This window comes from Zootermopsis nevadensis, unplaced genomic scaffold (assembly GCF_977971745.1).
Source record: "Zootermopsis nevadensis isolate Lab colony 2312 unplaced genomic scaffold, Znev_1.0 Znev_ptg000023l, whole genome shotgun sequence".
Taxonomy (NCBI): Eukaryota; Metazoa; Arthropoda; class Insecta; order Blattodea; family Termopsidae; genus Zootermopsis; species Zootermopsis nevadensis.
Window position 1 is genome coordinate 84,873 of NW_028259155.1, and position 13,991 is coordinate 98,863.

A 13,991-nucleotide genomic window follows, 5' to 3' on the forward strand; every position below is an offset into this window, starting at 1 on the left:
GCTGCATTTTCAGAGGAGAGAACCAGTAACTACCATGTCTGGTTCAGAAAAGTTTGCGTGTATTTTTTTCACAAAAAATGTACATTTTTCAGTACTGTACGTGAGAATATGCCGAATACGTTCTTTTTTATATTAGGCGGACATATTTGTGTTTGGACTGGCTGGAAATATATCGCATAAATCACTTATGATTTCGATTTTTGTTGCAGAGAGTACATAAAACAAAGTCCGCTTTGATGAAACTTTGTACTTGGACCTTGGTACTTGACACAGATTTTGTAGGTACGTAATGGTGAGTAGGCTACTTCAGTTAAGAAACTGAAAGAAAGAAGACGTACATGTAAAATAGTGCAATGATTAATACAGGGTAACGAAACTAATGGTTTGATTAAAGTAGTGTTATAATTATCTTCTTTGTTATAGTTGCTGTGCATACTTGAAAGACAGACTTATTAAAATGTTGAAGTAATATTTCTATAATAACAGGAAACACATGCCACAGTAAAGTTAATCAAGGAACGTACTTTTCGAAGTGAAAGAATGTTACCAATGTATTATCAGGTTATGAGCCCTGCGGTATTTTATGTTTCTAATATTAAAATTAGTAGAGTTTAGGGCAGTACATATTTTTTCGAAATGCTGTTAATTTAGGTGGGGTATATTTATTTTACGATGCTTCCTTAGGTATTATTGTGTGTTGTAACGTTTTCCAGCATCCATATTAATAAATATATGCAGGACTTCTTTAATTTTTAAATCTTCACGTAAGTAATAAGAGATTATCTTCTATGTATATCATGCATATTGTGTGATGGGTATAAGCAGATCATGTTTTTTGTTTCTGAAGGAAGTTAGCTGGTCATACTGTTTTCATCACTGGAGCCAGCCGAGGTATTGGGAAAGCAATTGCTTTGAAAGTTGCCAAAGATGGGGCCAATGTTGTTATCGCAGCCAAAACTGCTGAACCACATCCAAAGTTGCCAGGAACCATATATACTGCAGCCCAAGAAGGTAAACCTAGATTGGAATCCAAAAATTGCGCATACAACGCGTTTAATGCCACAGTGTAATGGTTGGCACTACTGTTTCTGCATTCTTCAGGTCCCAGGTTAGAATGTAGACCCAGAAACCAGTAAACATAAATGAATATTTTCATATTCTTTTCAATTAGATGATTGGATGGTGTTTTAAAATAGGCCAACATCCTTCTTAATTCATCATTCATAATTTTTCTCCAACTTAACCCTATAAAACGTATTTTGCTGAAGTGTCATTAAATATACCAAGAAACAAACAGCCAAATCTTATAGCATGGAAAGCATGTTGTATGTCATAGAATGCTTATGAAACTTTGTATGCAGATATCTTTCTTGAGATTTTGAAATTTTGTAGGTTATGGAATTGCTATGCCTTACTGCAGTTCTGATTGGGATTGAGAGATGTTCTAAATTGTGCTTTCATCATGTAAGGTCACATCTGGAGTGAGAACACAAAATAAATACATACAGACCACTTCTTATATTCTGCCATGTGGCATGTTTTCTAGTTAGAAGCTTCTTAAAATGTGTTTGTATAATTAGTTGTGGCCTAAATATGGTCTTTGCCAGGAAATTAATTTTTAGAATTATGTATACTGCACCTGTAAATTAGATATGTACATGCCAGTTTTTAACATGTTTTTTCAGAAAAAGTTGTTTGGGTGAAAATACTACGCAAGATGATACATTATTTGGCATGTCACAATCTAGAAATCTATACAAGCATGCAGATTAACCAAATATACTGCAGTAGTGTAAATAAGTAATAGAATGCTGTCTGAATTGATCTCATTATCATCAGTGCTCCAAACTATGGTACTGGTACTTTTGAAGTGAAAATATATTTTTTTCTTTTTATGTTCTCAATCATTGTTTATAAGTAGGATATTTCTGTTTCTGGTTACCTTGTATCTTGTGTTTTCTTGCAAAAAGTGGAAAGGGTGTGGAATATTGATATATCTATTTCAGTCGAGGCTGCAGGAGGCAGATGCCTGCCTTGTGTGGTAGATGTCCGAGATGAGAAGCAAGTGACATCGGCTGTTGAGGAGGCTGTAAAGAAATTTGGAGGCATTGACATCCTCGTGAACAATGCTAGTGCCATCTCACTGACAGGTACCCTAGATACTGAGATGAAGAGATACGACCTCATGCATCAGATCAATACTCGAGGCACATTCCTTGCGTGAGTGTGATTTATTAACATATGAGACGATTCTGCGTTTTCTTGCTTCACTTGAAAAATATGGGTTTGGTGAAATGATACGAAGGAGCCTGAAAATTTTCCTGCTGGCCCCGGTGTTGAAGCGTTGAGTCACAGTACGTGGTAGTTGAGTGTGTTTGCTTCACTGTTTAGTACAGAACTTGTAGACTTTGCGCAACAAAAGTCAGATGCTTGAAAACAACATCGTAATTCCATTTATCTGTAATATTTTATTTGTTTATGTGTGGTTTTTGAAACCTTCCATTAACTGCCAGAATGTCTGCGTGATCTGAAGGAAAATTGCTTTTCTGAGTTGGTTTTGTTCCCTCAAAGGCAGGACTCGTGCTGAAGCGAACCATAATTTTCTTTATTTCAATGATTGTGTGTACTAATTAGAATTGGTGTTTCAAAACTTTCACGTGGAACTCGTACCAAATGCAACTGCAAATGTTCAGATTGTGATATTCGAAAGAGAATAAAGTGCGCGCAGTCCAGTACCAAGCAGTAGGTGATTGCCAGAAAAATAATTGACATTGTCACTGCGTTGTGTATGCCAATTGGCAAGGCCCATGATTATTCATCTAAAAACAAAATTTACTTGTTGCTTGCCACTGCTGAATGCCAACAAGATGCAGCCCCTCTTCTTGAATGCAACATTTGGTGTGCCCTTGGAGATCCAATGTCATGACCTCCCAAGTCCCTTAATTTCGCTCTAAATAGTGAACTAATACAGGATGTCTTAAAAAGGTACATACACATTATGTAAATTACCTTATTTTCAATCTCTGTACGTTAGGTTTGTAATGGGAATGTAGTGTGTTCTACACTTAACAGATGGCACTGCAATATCATTTCCCATGATTTATACATGTAAAATTATTTCATTCATTGGATGTGTGTGTATCTTTTTGGGACTGTCTGTACATATTACATTTCAGGTCAAAAGTTTGCATTCCCTACCTGCAGAAAAGCAGAAACCCACACATCCTGAACTTGAGTCCGCCCTTGAATATGGTTCCAATCTGGTTTAAGAATCACGTGGCTTACACCATGGCTAAATATGGAATGTCCATGTGCGTTCTTGGCATGGCGGAGGAGTTCAGGGATGACGGAATTGCTGTGAATGCTCTGTGGCCTAGGACAGGTAAAATATAAAGAAGAATCTTGTTAATTTGAACTGCTTGCTGCTGAAAGGGGTGGCTCCCCATGTTTCTCCACTTACCTTCCCATCATCAAAAGCTACGCAAGACTTTGTGTGAGTTGTGTTCTGACAGTCGCTGTGGGCGTTCATTACCCGATGTTAATTTTGTCTGTCGAAGATGACGGCCTTGTAGGTTGTTTCAGTATCCTAGTATATTGATACTCGTGACTGCCAGAACCTGAATTTTACGTTTTGTTCAAAATCTTTGATAACAGGCCGTGTTGTAGAGGTTTAATCAGGTATAAGTTCGTTTGCATTTACATTTTGTGAAATTTTAGCTTACATAGACACAGGACATAAGCAGTAGCTCAATTTACTAGCTTTCGTACTTGAATTTTAAAAATATTTATCTGTACGTTTGCAGCAATTTATACAGCAGCCATTGAAATGCTTAGTGGCAAGGATGCGGGATCTGTATCGCGGAAACCAGAGATCGTAGCTGATGCTGCGTACGCCATCATTTGCCGGGACTCAAGAGCTTACACGGGGAATTTCGCTGTAGATGAAGACATTCTCAAAGAAGAAGGAATAACAGATATGAACCAATACGCTGTGGATCCTTGTAAGCCATTGAAGTATTTTTGGCAATTTGAGCAGTTGGGGAAAAGTAAAAGACACAGGAAAGTCATAAAACATGAAAAGTGGACCATTTGCCTTGTTAGCTGAACATTACTTCTTTCAGCCTCTAAAGAAGCCCTTATGCTCGATTTCTTTCTGGAGACGGGTCCGCATACGATGAAGATTGCGCAGCAGAGCAGTGGGAGCGCTGCAGGAGACCAGATAGCTTCTATATTTGAGAAGATTCAAGCTAATCTAAGCTCTGAATTGGTGTCAAAAACCAATGCGGTATTTCATTTTGCTGTGAAAGGTTGGTAATTTTAAATCCTCATTTTTAGTAGCCACTTAAACTTTTAAGGAAATGATTCTCATACTTTACTACTGTGGAACCCTTTGAGTAATGAAATGTTTCTTATGGAACTCTTGAAACAAAACTTCCGCATTTTTAATTTGCACTAATTGGATCACTAATGCATTCGTGTCGTAGCAGTAGGTAATATAGCACCCTGTTAATTGGAGTCAAACTTGCCGTTAGGTTCCGAGTCTGGCGACTGGTACGTCGACCTCAAGACGGGCAAAGGTTCGGCCGGCCGAGGGAAGCCTTCATCGGCCGCTGATGCGGTACTCACCATGGAAACCAAGGACTTCTTTGACATGTTTTCTGGTACATAATTACTGTGCTCCATGTTTATGCGTTTCTTAATATACGGAGTAATTTTTGTGTTTTGTGACTTCGTACAAGTGACGTGCGAGATCCCAAATTTTTATGGGATTTGAGGTTCTTGTGGCAGTGAAGTTGATGCTTTTGTTCTTCTGCATTGTGACGTCACGTAGACTTGGAGGTAGATACGGTAATTTCAGATAATCTTAAAATTTTTGGTCTGAAGCTTTACCGTGGATGGAACGTTGCATTTGAAACTTTGTTTTATATATATTTTGTATTAAATTCATTAAATTGGTCTCGTGTTGATGGAAGAGCTCAGAGTGCCGGGTGCTTTGGAGAATGTTTAGGCCTAATGAGAATTAAGTGAAAGGAGGCCGGAGAAAACTGCATAATGAGGAGCCGTACGATTTATGCACTTCGCCAAATATTGTTAGGATTATCAAATGTGGGATGAGGTGGGTAGGGCATGAGACCAATGAAACTTGCACAAAAGTTTTGTTGGGAAAGCATGGAAGGGAAGTGACCACTTGGAAGAACTAGGCATAGATGGAAGGATAATATTAAAATGGATCTCAAGGATATAATAGGTAAGGATGTTGATTGGATTCTTATGGCCCAGATATCAGATATCCCAGTGAACAATAATTGCAGGACACAGCAGAAAGAGCATTTCTAAAGCCAGTATTGGGCAATGAAAGCAATTGGGTGCAAGATCCCCCAGAAAAATATGCATTAAGACTTTCCTCAAAATGTATCACTAGGAAAAGGATAATCTTTCTTTGAGGTCATATTATAGGGGAGGTAAATATGACAAATGTACTTATTGAAGAGCGGTTTAATTTTTATATAACGATTTTAGAGTTTAAGTTTTTGAATTCAAGTTTGTTTTGTTTGACACAGGAAAACTGAAGCCAGCAGGAGCATTCATGACGGGGAAGCTGAAAATCAGTGGCAACCTGCAAAAGGCCATGAAGTTGGAGAAACTAATGGGGATTCTGAAATCAAAACTGTAATAATGCCGCCATTTAACCGAGGTCGCCGGGAAAACGAACGCAGTCTCATTTCTTGTCAAGGGAAGAAAGAAGAACGTGGTCCCCCTTGTTTACTTTGTGTCTTGAAAACACCATTCTGCGACACTGATATGGTGTTGAGCTGAAGTTTTGGTGTTGTCTTGTCACTTACCGTCATCTAGTGCAAGGACCATAATCTTCAGACATTTTATTTTTCTGTAATTTTTTATTATAATGGGAGAAATAATGAAAGACTGTAATTGTACGTTGAGCGATGACCGTTCTTTCACACCTACACAAACCTTTATCGCTCGAGATCATGGCTTATGCATGATCCACCTAACCAGCCATTCTGCTAACCTGTTGACCCCGCTGGTAGCCCAGTAATTTGGGGGTTTCAATTTCCTCTTCTTGTATAATAAAGGTTAATGAGGAGAAGTTAATAAAAATATTATTTTTATTCCAGGTTTAAATACTGACTTATTCAATTTGAGCCCTAAATATTAACATGATTTAGTAGGATTTCAGGTTTTCACGGCAATGAGTCTTGTGGCTTGTTGCGCCGTGTAGTCTTGTAGAAGTTTACCATCTTTCCAGAGGTCCTTGCTGTCTCCATCATCAGGGCGACGAGTAAGCCGCGCGACCGACCGAAGTGTGCAGTCCTGAGGAATATGTCTTCCCTTGCTTGGGTACACCATTCCTGAGTATGAAGGGCGTTGCTAGAAATGGTGAACAGTGCCTTAAAACAAAGATGTTTATGGTAATGGGGATTTTGTCATGGCTGAAAGCGTCGTTTACTGCTGGTAGGGGTTACCCCATCAGGCAACTTGTCCTTTGTGAAAGGGATTTTGGCTGTCTGGGGTTTGTACCGAGGAGTGGTGGAGATCGCTTTGACAGATGGCCACTGCTGCTTGTGGAGGAAACACGTCAGCTGAAGGCCTCCATGACTGTGGAGGGCGGGCCATGCCCCTCGTGAATTATACTCTGCATTTGCCTTTCAACTGCGGAGAAGCACACATCCTCATTCATGGTTGGCACAAGTGCCTTGCAGAACTAAGGGGTTCCCCCGCAGCAGCTACCTTTGAGTCGAAGTTCTCGATGCTCTGATGCGGTCGGCAAATAATGAAATTACCAAATCCTCATGAATCTGTTCCTAACGTACCAGGGCGCATTAGTCGCAATGCAAACTTCAAATTTAAATTAATAGTGGCTTGAAGACATTAAAGTGTTGCTGCTCTTGCATTTTGCAGTAGTCTGTGTGGTTTTGTTCATTTTCTCCCTCTTTTCAGGAATTTCCTCACAATTTTATGTTATAAAGAGTCACAAGGGTAAGTGGTGTTAGCTTGCGTGCTTTACATGGCTGTTGGTAAAACATAATTCAGTGTTGTAAGTTACATTAAGTGGACGACTTGCAAGTACTTAGATTTCGTATAAATTCAGAAAAAATAGGTATAGTGAGAACATTCCAGAAGCTAGTTCACTTTGGTTTGTTAGTTGAACAGAAAGTAGTTCCTGGTACTTTAGTAATTCTGTTCTTTGTAAGAACAAAGTATTCACTGTATTTTTGTAGCAGCTTCATAATTTAAAATTATAATATCGACTTGAATTATCCTGTAATAATATAAACTGGGACTGGTTTATTTGGTAAATGTGAAAATTATCCGCTTACAGAAGGTGGCTGCCCTGTGGGTTGTTGCGTGTAGTCTGGTAGAAGTTTCCCGACGTTTCAGATAGAGGTCCTTGCTGTCTCCATCAACAGAGAGTACTGAACGTGCGTGCTACATCACGTAACATTTGTGCATAACCTCGAACCTGGAAATTTTAAACGCAGCCTCTAATTTGTAGGACTTTGCTGTTAATTAAGAAATGTAGCCAAGTACTTATATCATAAGCGGTGAAACATGAAAGAATTCTGGAGTCGAATAATCGCAGGTTGTCAGTATGTAATTACGGGAGTGAATTCATTGGCTGGCAAGGTGATGTGCTGTGGTTTGTTTACGTGTATGCCAACTGCAGCGACTGTCAACGTGTTTGTAATATTGTGGTGTGTCCAGTGCCGCGACTTTCCAATCGAAACAGCAGTGTCCATCTAAGGCAGTCTTCGGACAAGGAACCAACACTTTCGGCCGAATTGTTTGTGGTTGAGGACCGATGGGCTGAGCACTCGCAGAAAATCAGGTAGGCCATAGCATCGGCAGTCTTATCATTTCAGGCCGGTTATGATAATCGCATAGAACTGTGCCAGAAAACTGTAATTGATGCGGGGTTTAGGTAAAGCTCAATTTGGAAATCCTCTCCATTTTATATTTTTTGAATTACTATGAAAGCTAAGCTTTCGTCGTTTACTGTAGATCCCCCAATATAGGATTCTGGATAGTTTGTGTGAACTTAACCTTTCTGTCCAGTTAGCCCTTTACTGGTGTGATGGACATTTAGTTAGGAGGGTTTGTTTTCAAGTATTCCTGTATGTGTTTGTCAGTCACAGTGTGCCAAACTTTGTACGTTCATCCTGTTTCAACCTTAATAGGGTCATCTTCAGGTGGTTTTTTAAGTGGCCAAAACATGCAGTGGATTTTAATAAAAACTGAGAATAATTATAATACTCGTTATGTAAATGGACTGGCGCACAACCCAATGACAAATTTGAGTTATGCGTTCCATGTTTTCATTACTTGTACTAGGTGGCTCACAATTGTGGTATTTTTAGTGTCATCGAGTTATAATTGTCGACGCGGACAACTGTATCAATTTTGTGTTTTGCCACTCTGCTAATTGTGCGTAGTTGGACAGCTTTGATTTTTACTTTGCTGATACCAATAACAGCAGAACATCGCAAGCCACGTTCTGTGAAGAAAAGATATTGTGTGTGCTGTGGTCTTACAAATTGCTCGTCGCCAGTTAATGGTCAAGGATTAGTTGAGATTTAATCTTCTTTTTTTTAAGTATTGTTCTGAATTGAATACTTCATGTGCTGACTTTTGAACAATTTGAATCATTACGTAGGTTCAATGTCAAACATATTTTATTCCAGCCCAATATTTCCACAGTCTGTGTCTCTCTCAGATATTGAAATACGGAGAACATAGCGACAGTAATTAGGAATGCCAGAAAAGGACCTGCGAGAGGAAAACAGATTTTGAAGAATGTGCAAGTTCAGTAGTTCTGATTCACGAGAAATTTATGCATGTGACTTCTGTTGGAAGAGAGAGTTTTAATAAGTAGTTACATTACACAGTGAAAAATCTGTTAATTGGAATCTTTCTTCATGCTGATATCATCTAAATGTTCGCAATTCATTTGCGAGGCTTTGTGCACTTTAAGATGATTAATGGCGCAAAATACACTTCGCTGGATCATTATTACGGGACAAGTGTGGAAGTGTTTGTCTTCTCATGAATTCTCCTTTTGTACGCAGTTTCAAACCAGGACAAATCCGAACATGGGCGAGTAATTAGCATTCCAGCTTCATATTCAGATCACGGCCCGGTGACCGGATATCGTGTCAGATTTTCGAGGTTTTCCTCGATTTGTCGCGGAAATTGCCAGGACATTAGTTCCGTTGGCATATTTTTCAATTCATTATTCGTTAATCACCTTATCATTTGAATTATGTGGTCTAAACTGCCGACAGCGTCCTTAAATAAATCATAAAAAGCTACGTGAATGAATACATAACGAAATCAGTTGTTAATTATGGTCCGCGAAGAAATGAAAAAGGAAAATTCGGAACATTGCATCTGGTGTTCACAGTTAAAATATGTTTTGCTTCGAGTCGTTAGACTTTCCCTACCAATTTTTTTCAAATGGATGACCACTTGAGTTACTGTCAGTTTCTCAAGAAGGACTTCGCTCCGTGGAGCGAATTTACAGTAGCCTTATTGATTATTTGTTACCTATAAATATTTTTACATCGGTTATTACCTAATTCAGGGTTGAATCATAATTCACACTTAATTTCATATGACAGGCGTACACTGGCATGAATCAGGAAGGCCAATATTGTTTTGTTACTTCGATTCAGATATTATGACGTAAAACTGTTTCTCGCGTGTTTGTGACATTTCCAGGCCAGTCGGCACCTCTTACTTTAACTTTACGCAAGGTTTGCCCCATTTTGAACTTGTTGGAAGTATAATAAGTGTTTCCAAAAGAAAGCACCAAACAACAGCGAATCTTAAAAGCACTTAAGCCAAAATCTTTGTCTTCGCTGCTTTGGCACTATTCGGAAGAACTTGTATATTTGGTGATGCACTGATCTGCGTCACGAGGAATGGCCAGGGCTCTTCGCCACCACCACCAGCATCATCGTCGTCATCAAAGTCACTATTTTCCGCCTTCTGGTATCAGAGTTCGATGATTTCGGGTCCTTTCCATGAAATTCCGGCCCTCAGGATGTTGTAGAACTGCATAACTCCGTATATGGCCCCCACCTGCAAAATTGTTGCTGGAATTAAAATGCATTGTTCTTAATGAAATTTTTGAAAGGACAAAACAGCGAAATATTTAATAGCGGATAACATTCAGACTGAACAGTCGCTAGATACTCCAGTGAATTTGCTGAATGACCACATCTGCATTCTAGGGAAGGGACGTTTAGGGTATTAATTGTACTGACGTTAGTGCATTAAATTTCGTGTTCTTATATTTCCCCTACGTGTTTTGAGCACATCTGCTCATCGTGAGGGGCGGTAAAGATGGCTGTCTTCGGGGATGCTGCAATTTGAGAGCTTCGCGGCCATTTTGAAAGAACAGTTGTCGAGATCACGTGTCCAAGCCAGACATTAAAATTCAGCACCAAAGACTCATTCCAGGAATAAATTTCGATGCACGAACATTTTCCGACATTCCAATGGATGACCTCTTTTAGAATACTTTCTGCAACTGAATGGATTGCTATTTTTTAAAAAAAACTTTGATATTCCTGCGCGTGCGTGAGCAGTGAACACGTGTTTACTTACGTTCAGAATAACTCTCGATATGTAAAACGCAACTTCCGCTTTGCAAAGTGCGTCGAATTGCTGAAAAGACAGAGAACAGTGTAATTAGTACATTTATAGACACGACACGGGTACAGACCCTCTTGGAATTTGGTTAGACGGAAAATGGGGCTTAATTTCGTGTATGGGTGATATTACTGAAACTTATTATCACAAAGAAGTGGCTAATTAAATAATTCAACACTCGCATTATTGCATTCTGTCTTCCTAGACATACTTTGAGCTGGTTTGTACTGCTTTCACGCTAATGACGTCTGCGTTTCAATGTAGTGGTCGCCGTGGGCTTCAAGAAACGAGGAATTCGGCGTCCAACAAATGTAGGGCAAATCGAACGATGGATTTCACAGTGCGTAACAAAGTGCTGGTGAAATGGTTCGCAGACGGCGGCGTAATAATGAAATGGATGAGGCGTGACTGTGTACTCTAGATCGAATTAACTCGGGACAGGGCCTTTTTGATCTTGCCCATCGTCTGATGCTGTGAAACGCACAACTTTTCGAGGACTGGATGCGCCCTCGTCTTCAGGCGAAGTGAAGGGAGCACCCGCTGAATGCGAGTCTTCAGAATGAGCTGATTCCAGACACTGGACGTCGTGTTTTGTAACAACAGGCAATGGACGATCACATCGGGGGCCGATGCGATGGTTGGACACGAGAAATGCATTCGAAATTTTGGTCGCAAAGCCCGAAGGAGGAAGAGGCTCTTCAAAGTCGAGACCTGGGACCAATCTGTTGCGTTCAAGCGCCGTAAATCCAGAAGCTCTTCCAGCCTTGTTAGCCAGAGTGCTGAAGACGTAGACAGCCAATGAAAATCATTCGTTGGGTGCAGCAAGGCCGAGACCCGCCACTGTCTTCGCTTCATTATGGGGAGTGCAAAAGAGGGCTAAATCTCCCTGTCTTCGGAAAACGCATCCCGAATGTTCATTAACGAGTGCACAAAAGCTTTCCACAGGACCCTGTTCCTGCGCCAGATTAATCCACTCCGCATCATCTTATTCCGTTTCTTTGAGGCGCGGTTTAAATTTTTCCTTCCGTCACGCTCTTGTCTCCCAGGTCAAGTATCCTGACCAAATCTGCACACGCACGCACGCCGTTTTGGTTGCCTCATTCATTTCTTTATTACTTTAGAAAAATTGCGTGAAGCGGGAAAATTAATATTTGATAGTCTGTGATCACAAGAAATGACGGCATGTCGTCGCAGTACTACAAGGGAAAACATCGAATGCGTTTTCCTTTCGAAACGTCGGTCACCACGTATGGAGCAACATGGCGTCACAACCCGGTAGACGAGAAGCGGCGTTAATCGGGAACTTGGATGGTCGAGGAGACGAAGCTCGTGGTCGAGTGGCTCCAGAGAAGAGGAGCTGTGACGTGTCTAAAAGATGCAGAGGGCGACATTGCACGTACCCTGTTCACGTGATCCCTCAGAACGTTGGAATACACCATGGCAACTGCCTCCAGAGCCATGAATGTTATGAAGCCGATAATCCAAGGGGCCACAAGACCCGAGTTCTCCTGAAACACACGAAAGACCGCGGTTTCAATAAACAAATCGGAAGTTGAACCCCACTCACATTCTGCGGGCCCGGGTTGAACCTCGGCTAGCACGGTGCCCGTAAATAAGCTAGATTGGCAGTGAATGAATGATGGAGGAAGTAAGCACCTCTAAAACGTCTGAAAATTATATACACACTGGGAAAGTGACAGAATTATAAGCGTCCCTACGCCAGGCTTGATATGTTGTTTGGCTTCTAGCTTTCTTTCACGCCTGTTAAATAGAAACTTATGGTCATCAGGTAAAAGCCTTCTTAATCTGATGTACTTCTGCCGTGTGTGGCCTTACCTTGAAGATTCCGAAGAGCAGGGTGATGCTGAGAGCGATCATGAACAGCTGGGCCCCGATGATGGCCAGGTAGGAGATCTGCACCCCTGAAAAGAGAGGAAGGCGACGATGAGACTTCTCTGCGTCTGCACGTTCAAACGCATTTATTTCTGAATAAAACAATGCGACGCTTCTCAAGCCGTTGTGGTCAGAACGGCGCCCGCTCGTGAATTGTGTCCCCTCCGAAGGAATGCGGGGAAATGGCTTTGGCACACATTGCTCTCCTCTCTTCTTGTGTCGTCGTATATTGGACATTGAAGGACGACGTTTCTTGTGTCGTCCGGAGGCGAGCTTGTGTGGAACGCAGGAGAATGGGGGGCACTTGGCAGCGCCAGACGTAGAAGGGAGGATAACATTAAACTTAACTCTCACAGTCAGGAAATTTCAAAATCAGCTGTTTTACCTACCGTAATAGACGTCCTGCAGGTCCGCGTACTTCTTGACGTTGAGGCCGACTCGCCAGCTGTACAGTAGCACCACGAGGATGGAGACGTTCTGTGGACCAGAGCAAAGAATGAACTGCCGTTATACGAAATCAACTCATGAATATCCATTACCGTGAAGTTACACGTTGTTGAGCCACCGTGCGTGATCGTCATATAACCACAAAGTGCACACAGGGCATGACGTAACGACAGCTTCACGCTCCGGCCACCTTAAACGCAGGGAAAGTGATCGTGGAGGTCCCAGGGTTGATCTATCAGTGCGCAGAGAAGGGTCGTCCATTTTCCGAGGGTCTGAACCGTATTTGCCGTCCCGTGGACACATTGAGTCATCCGACGTCCCGTGGAGTCGATAATTAAAGGCGTTGTAACCGGAGGTTTTGCTCGCGAAACTTCTGAAAGTTCTGCGAATGGCAGTAATTAATAGTAAGTACGGCAGCCTGCTGTATTGCCGACACAGCTGTCACAGGCAGCCTCGGTATGCCGTTTCTGTGGGGCTTAACCCCTCGTCGTGTTTCCAAGGCGATCGCTCGTCACGCCTACGAATAATGACAGGAAGTGACCCGAGAAGAACTCATACTCAGTCGCCGTGAAAGTTTCGGGTCATGTCTGCACTTAGTATAAGCACGAAGCTGAAAGGCAACCAGCTCCGAATGGATTTATTTACACTGGTGTAGATTTCACTCGAACGTGCGGAAAATGCCGAAGATTAGGGTTTTGGGACTTACAGCGTTGCTCTAAAGTTTCTCATTGGACAAACGCCTCTCGAGCAAGAAGCAAGACGTTTGCTGAGACGGAGAGACGCCTGAATGGACCAGTTATCGTAAACCATTTCGTTCACCCCTGGAAAGCATTACGTGGAGTAAATCGATTGATTCCACGGTCGATTCGACACATCTGGAAATTTGCCAGTCTGCATTCCGATAACTGTGCACAGGGGAACACAATCCCAGCAGCGCAAAAAAGAGTTCCTTGAGGATTTCCCTTCGATCCAGCGGG

The 13,991-nt window shown here is 41.5% G+C and overlaps 3 protein-coding genes across 3 annotated transcripts in view; 2 read left to right on the top strand and 1 right to left on the bottom strand.

The window, feature by feature from the left end:
- The first annotated feature begins 260 nt into the window (after positions 1 to 260).
- Positions 261 to 6,144, top strand: Hsdl2 (Hydroxysteroid dehydrogenase like 2). Its single transcript, XM_022076186.2, has 8 exons — positions 261 to 367; positions 848 to 1,011; positions 2,007 to 2,220; positions 3,177 to 3,382; positions 3,804 to 4,001; positions 4,122 to 4,307; positions 4,533 to 4,661; positions 5,562 to 6,144. Exons 1-8 carry the CDS (start codon positions 354 to 356, stop codon positions 5,672 to 5,674), a joined length of 1,224 nt encoding a protein of 407 aa, XP_021931878.2. The 5' UTR covers positions 261 to 353; the 3' UTR covers positions 5,675 to 6,144.
- A 1,563-nt stretch (positions 6,145 to 7,707) lies between these two features.
- Rap1 (RAS oncogene family member Rap1) overlaps positions 7,708 to 13,991 on the top strand; it is a 59,891-nt gene continuing 53,607 nt past the window's right edge. Inside the window, exon 1 of the mRNA XM_022076183.2 lies at positions 7,708 to 7,849. The gene's annotated coding sequence lies outside the window, so the exon portion shown is untranslated. The remainder of the gene's footprint in view (positions 7,850 to 13,991) is intronic.
- Positions 8,863 to 13,991, bottom strand: part of LOC110835693 (uncharacterized) — a 41,394-nt gene continuing 36,265 nt past the window's right edge. The window contains exons 3-7 of the mRNA XM_022076185.2: positions 12,957 to 13,044; positions 12,511 to 12,596; positions 12,075 to 12,182; positions 10,630 to 10,689; positions 8,863 to 10,101 (exon numbers count right to left, since the gene is read on the bottom strand). Coding sequence (XP_021931877.1) covers positions 10,015 to 10,101; positions 10,630 to 10,689; positions 12,075 to 12,182; positions 12,511 to 12,596; positions 12,957 to 13,044 — 429 coding nt within the window. The 3' untranslated portion in view covers positions 8,863 to 10,014. The remainder of the gene's footprint in view (positions 10,102 to 10,629; positions 10,690 to 12,074; positions 12,183 to 12,510; positions 12,597 to 12,956; positions 13,045 to 13,991) is intronic.

Bases quoted from the DNA above. Each gene is read 5' to 3' on its own strand.
- Hsdl2 (XM_022076186.2), top strand. The intron at 3,383-3,803 runs GTAAAATATAAA...GTACGTTTGCAG, and splicing joins TGCTCTGTGGCCTAGGACAG to CAATTTATACAGCAGCCATT. The intron at 4,662-5,561 runs GTACATAATTAC...TGTTTGACACAG, and splicing joins CTTCTTTGACATGTTTTCTG to GAAAACTGAAGCCAGCAGGA.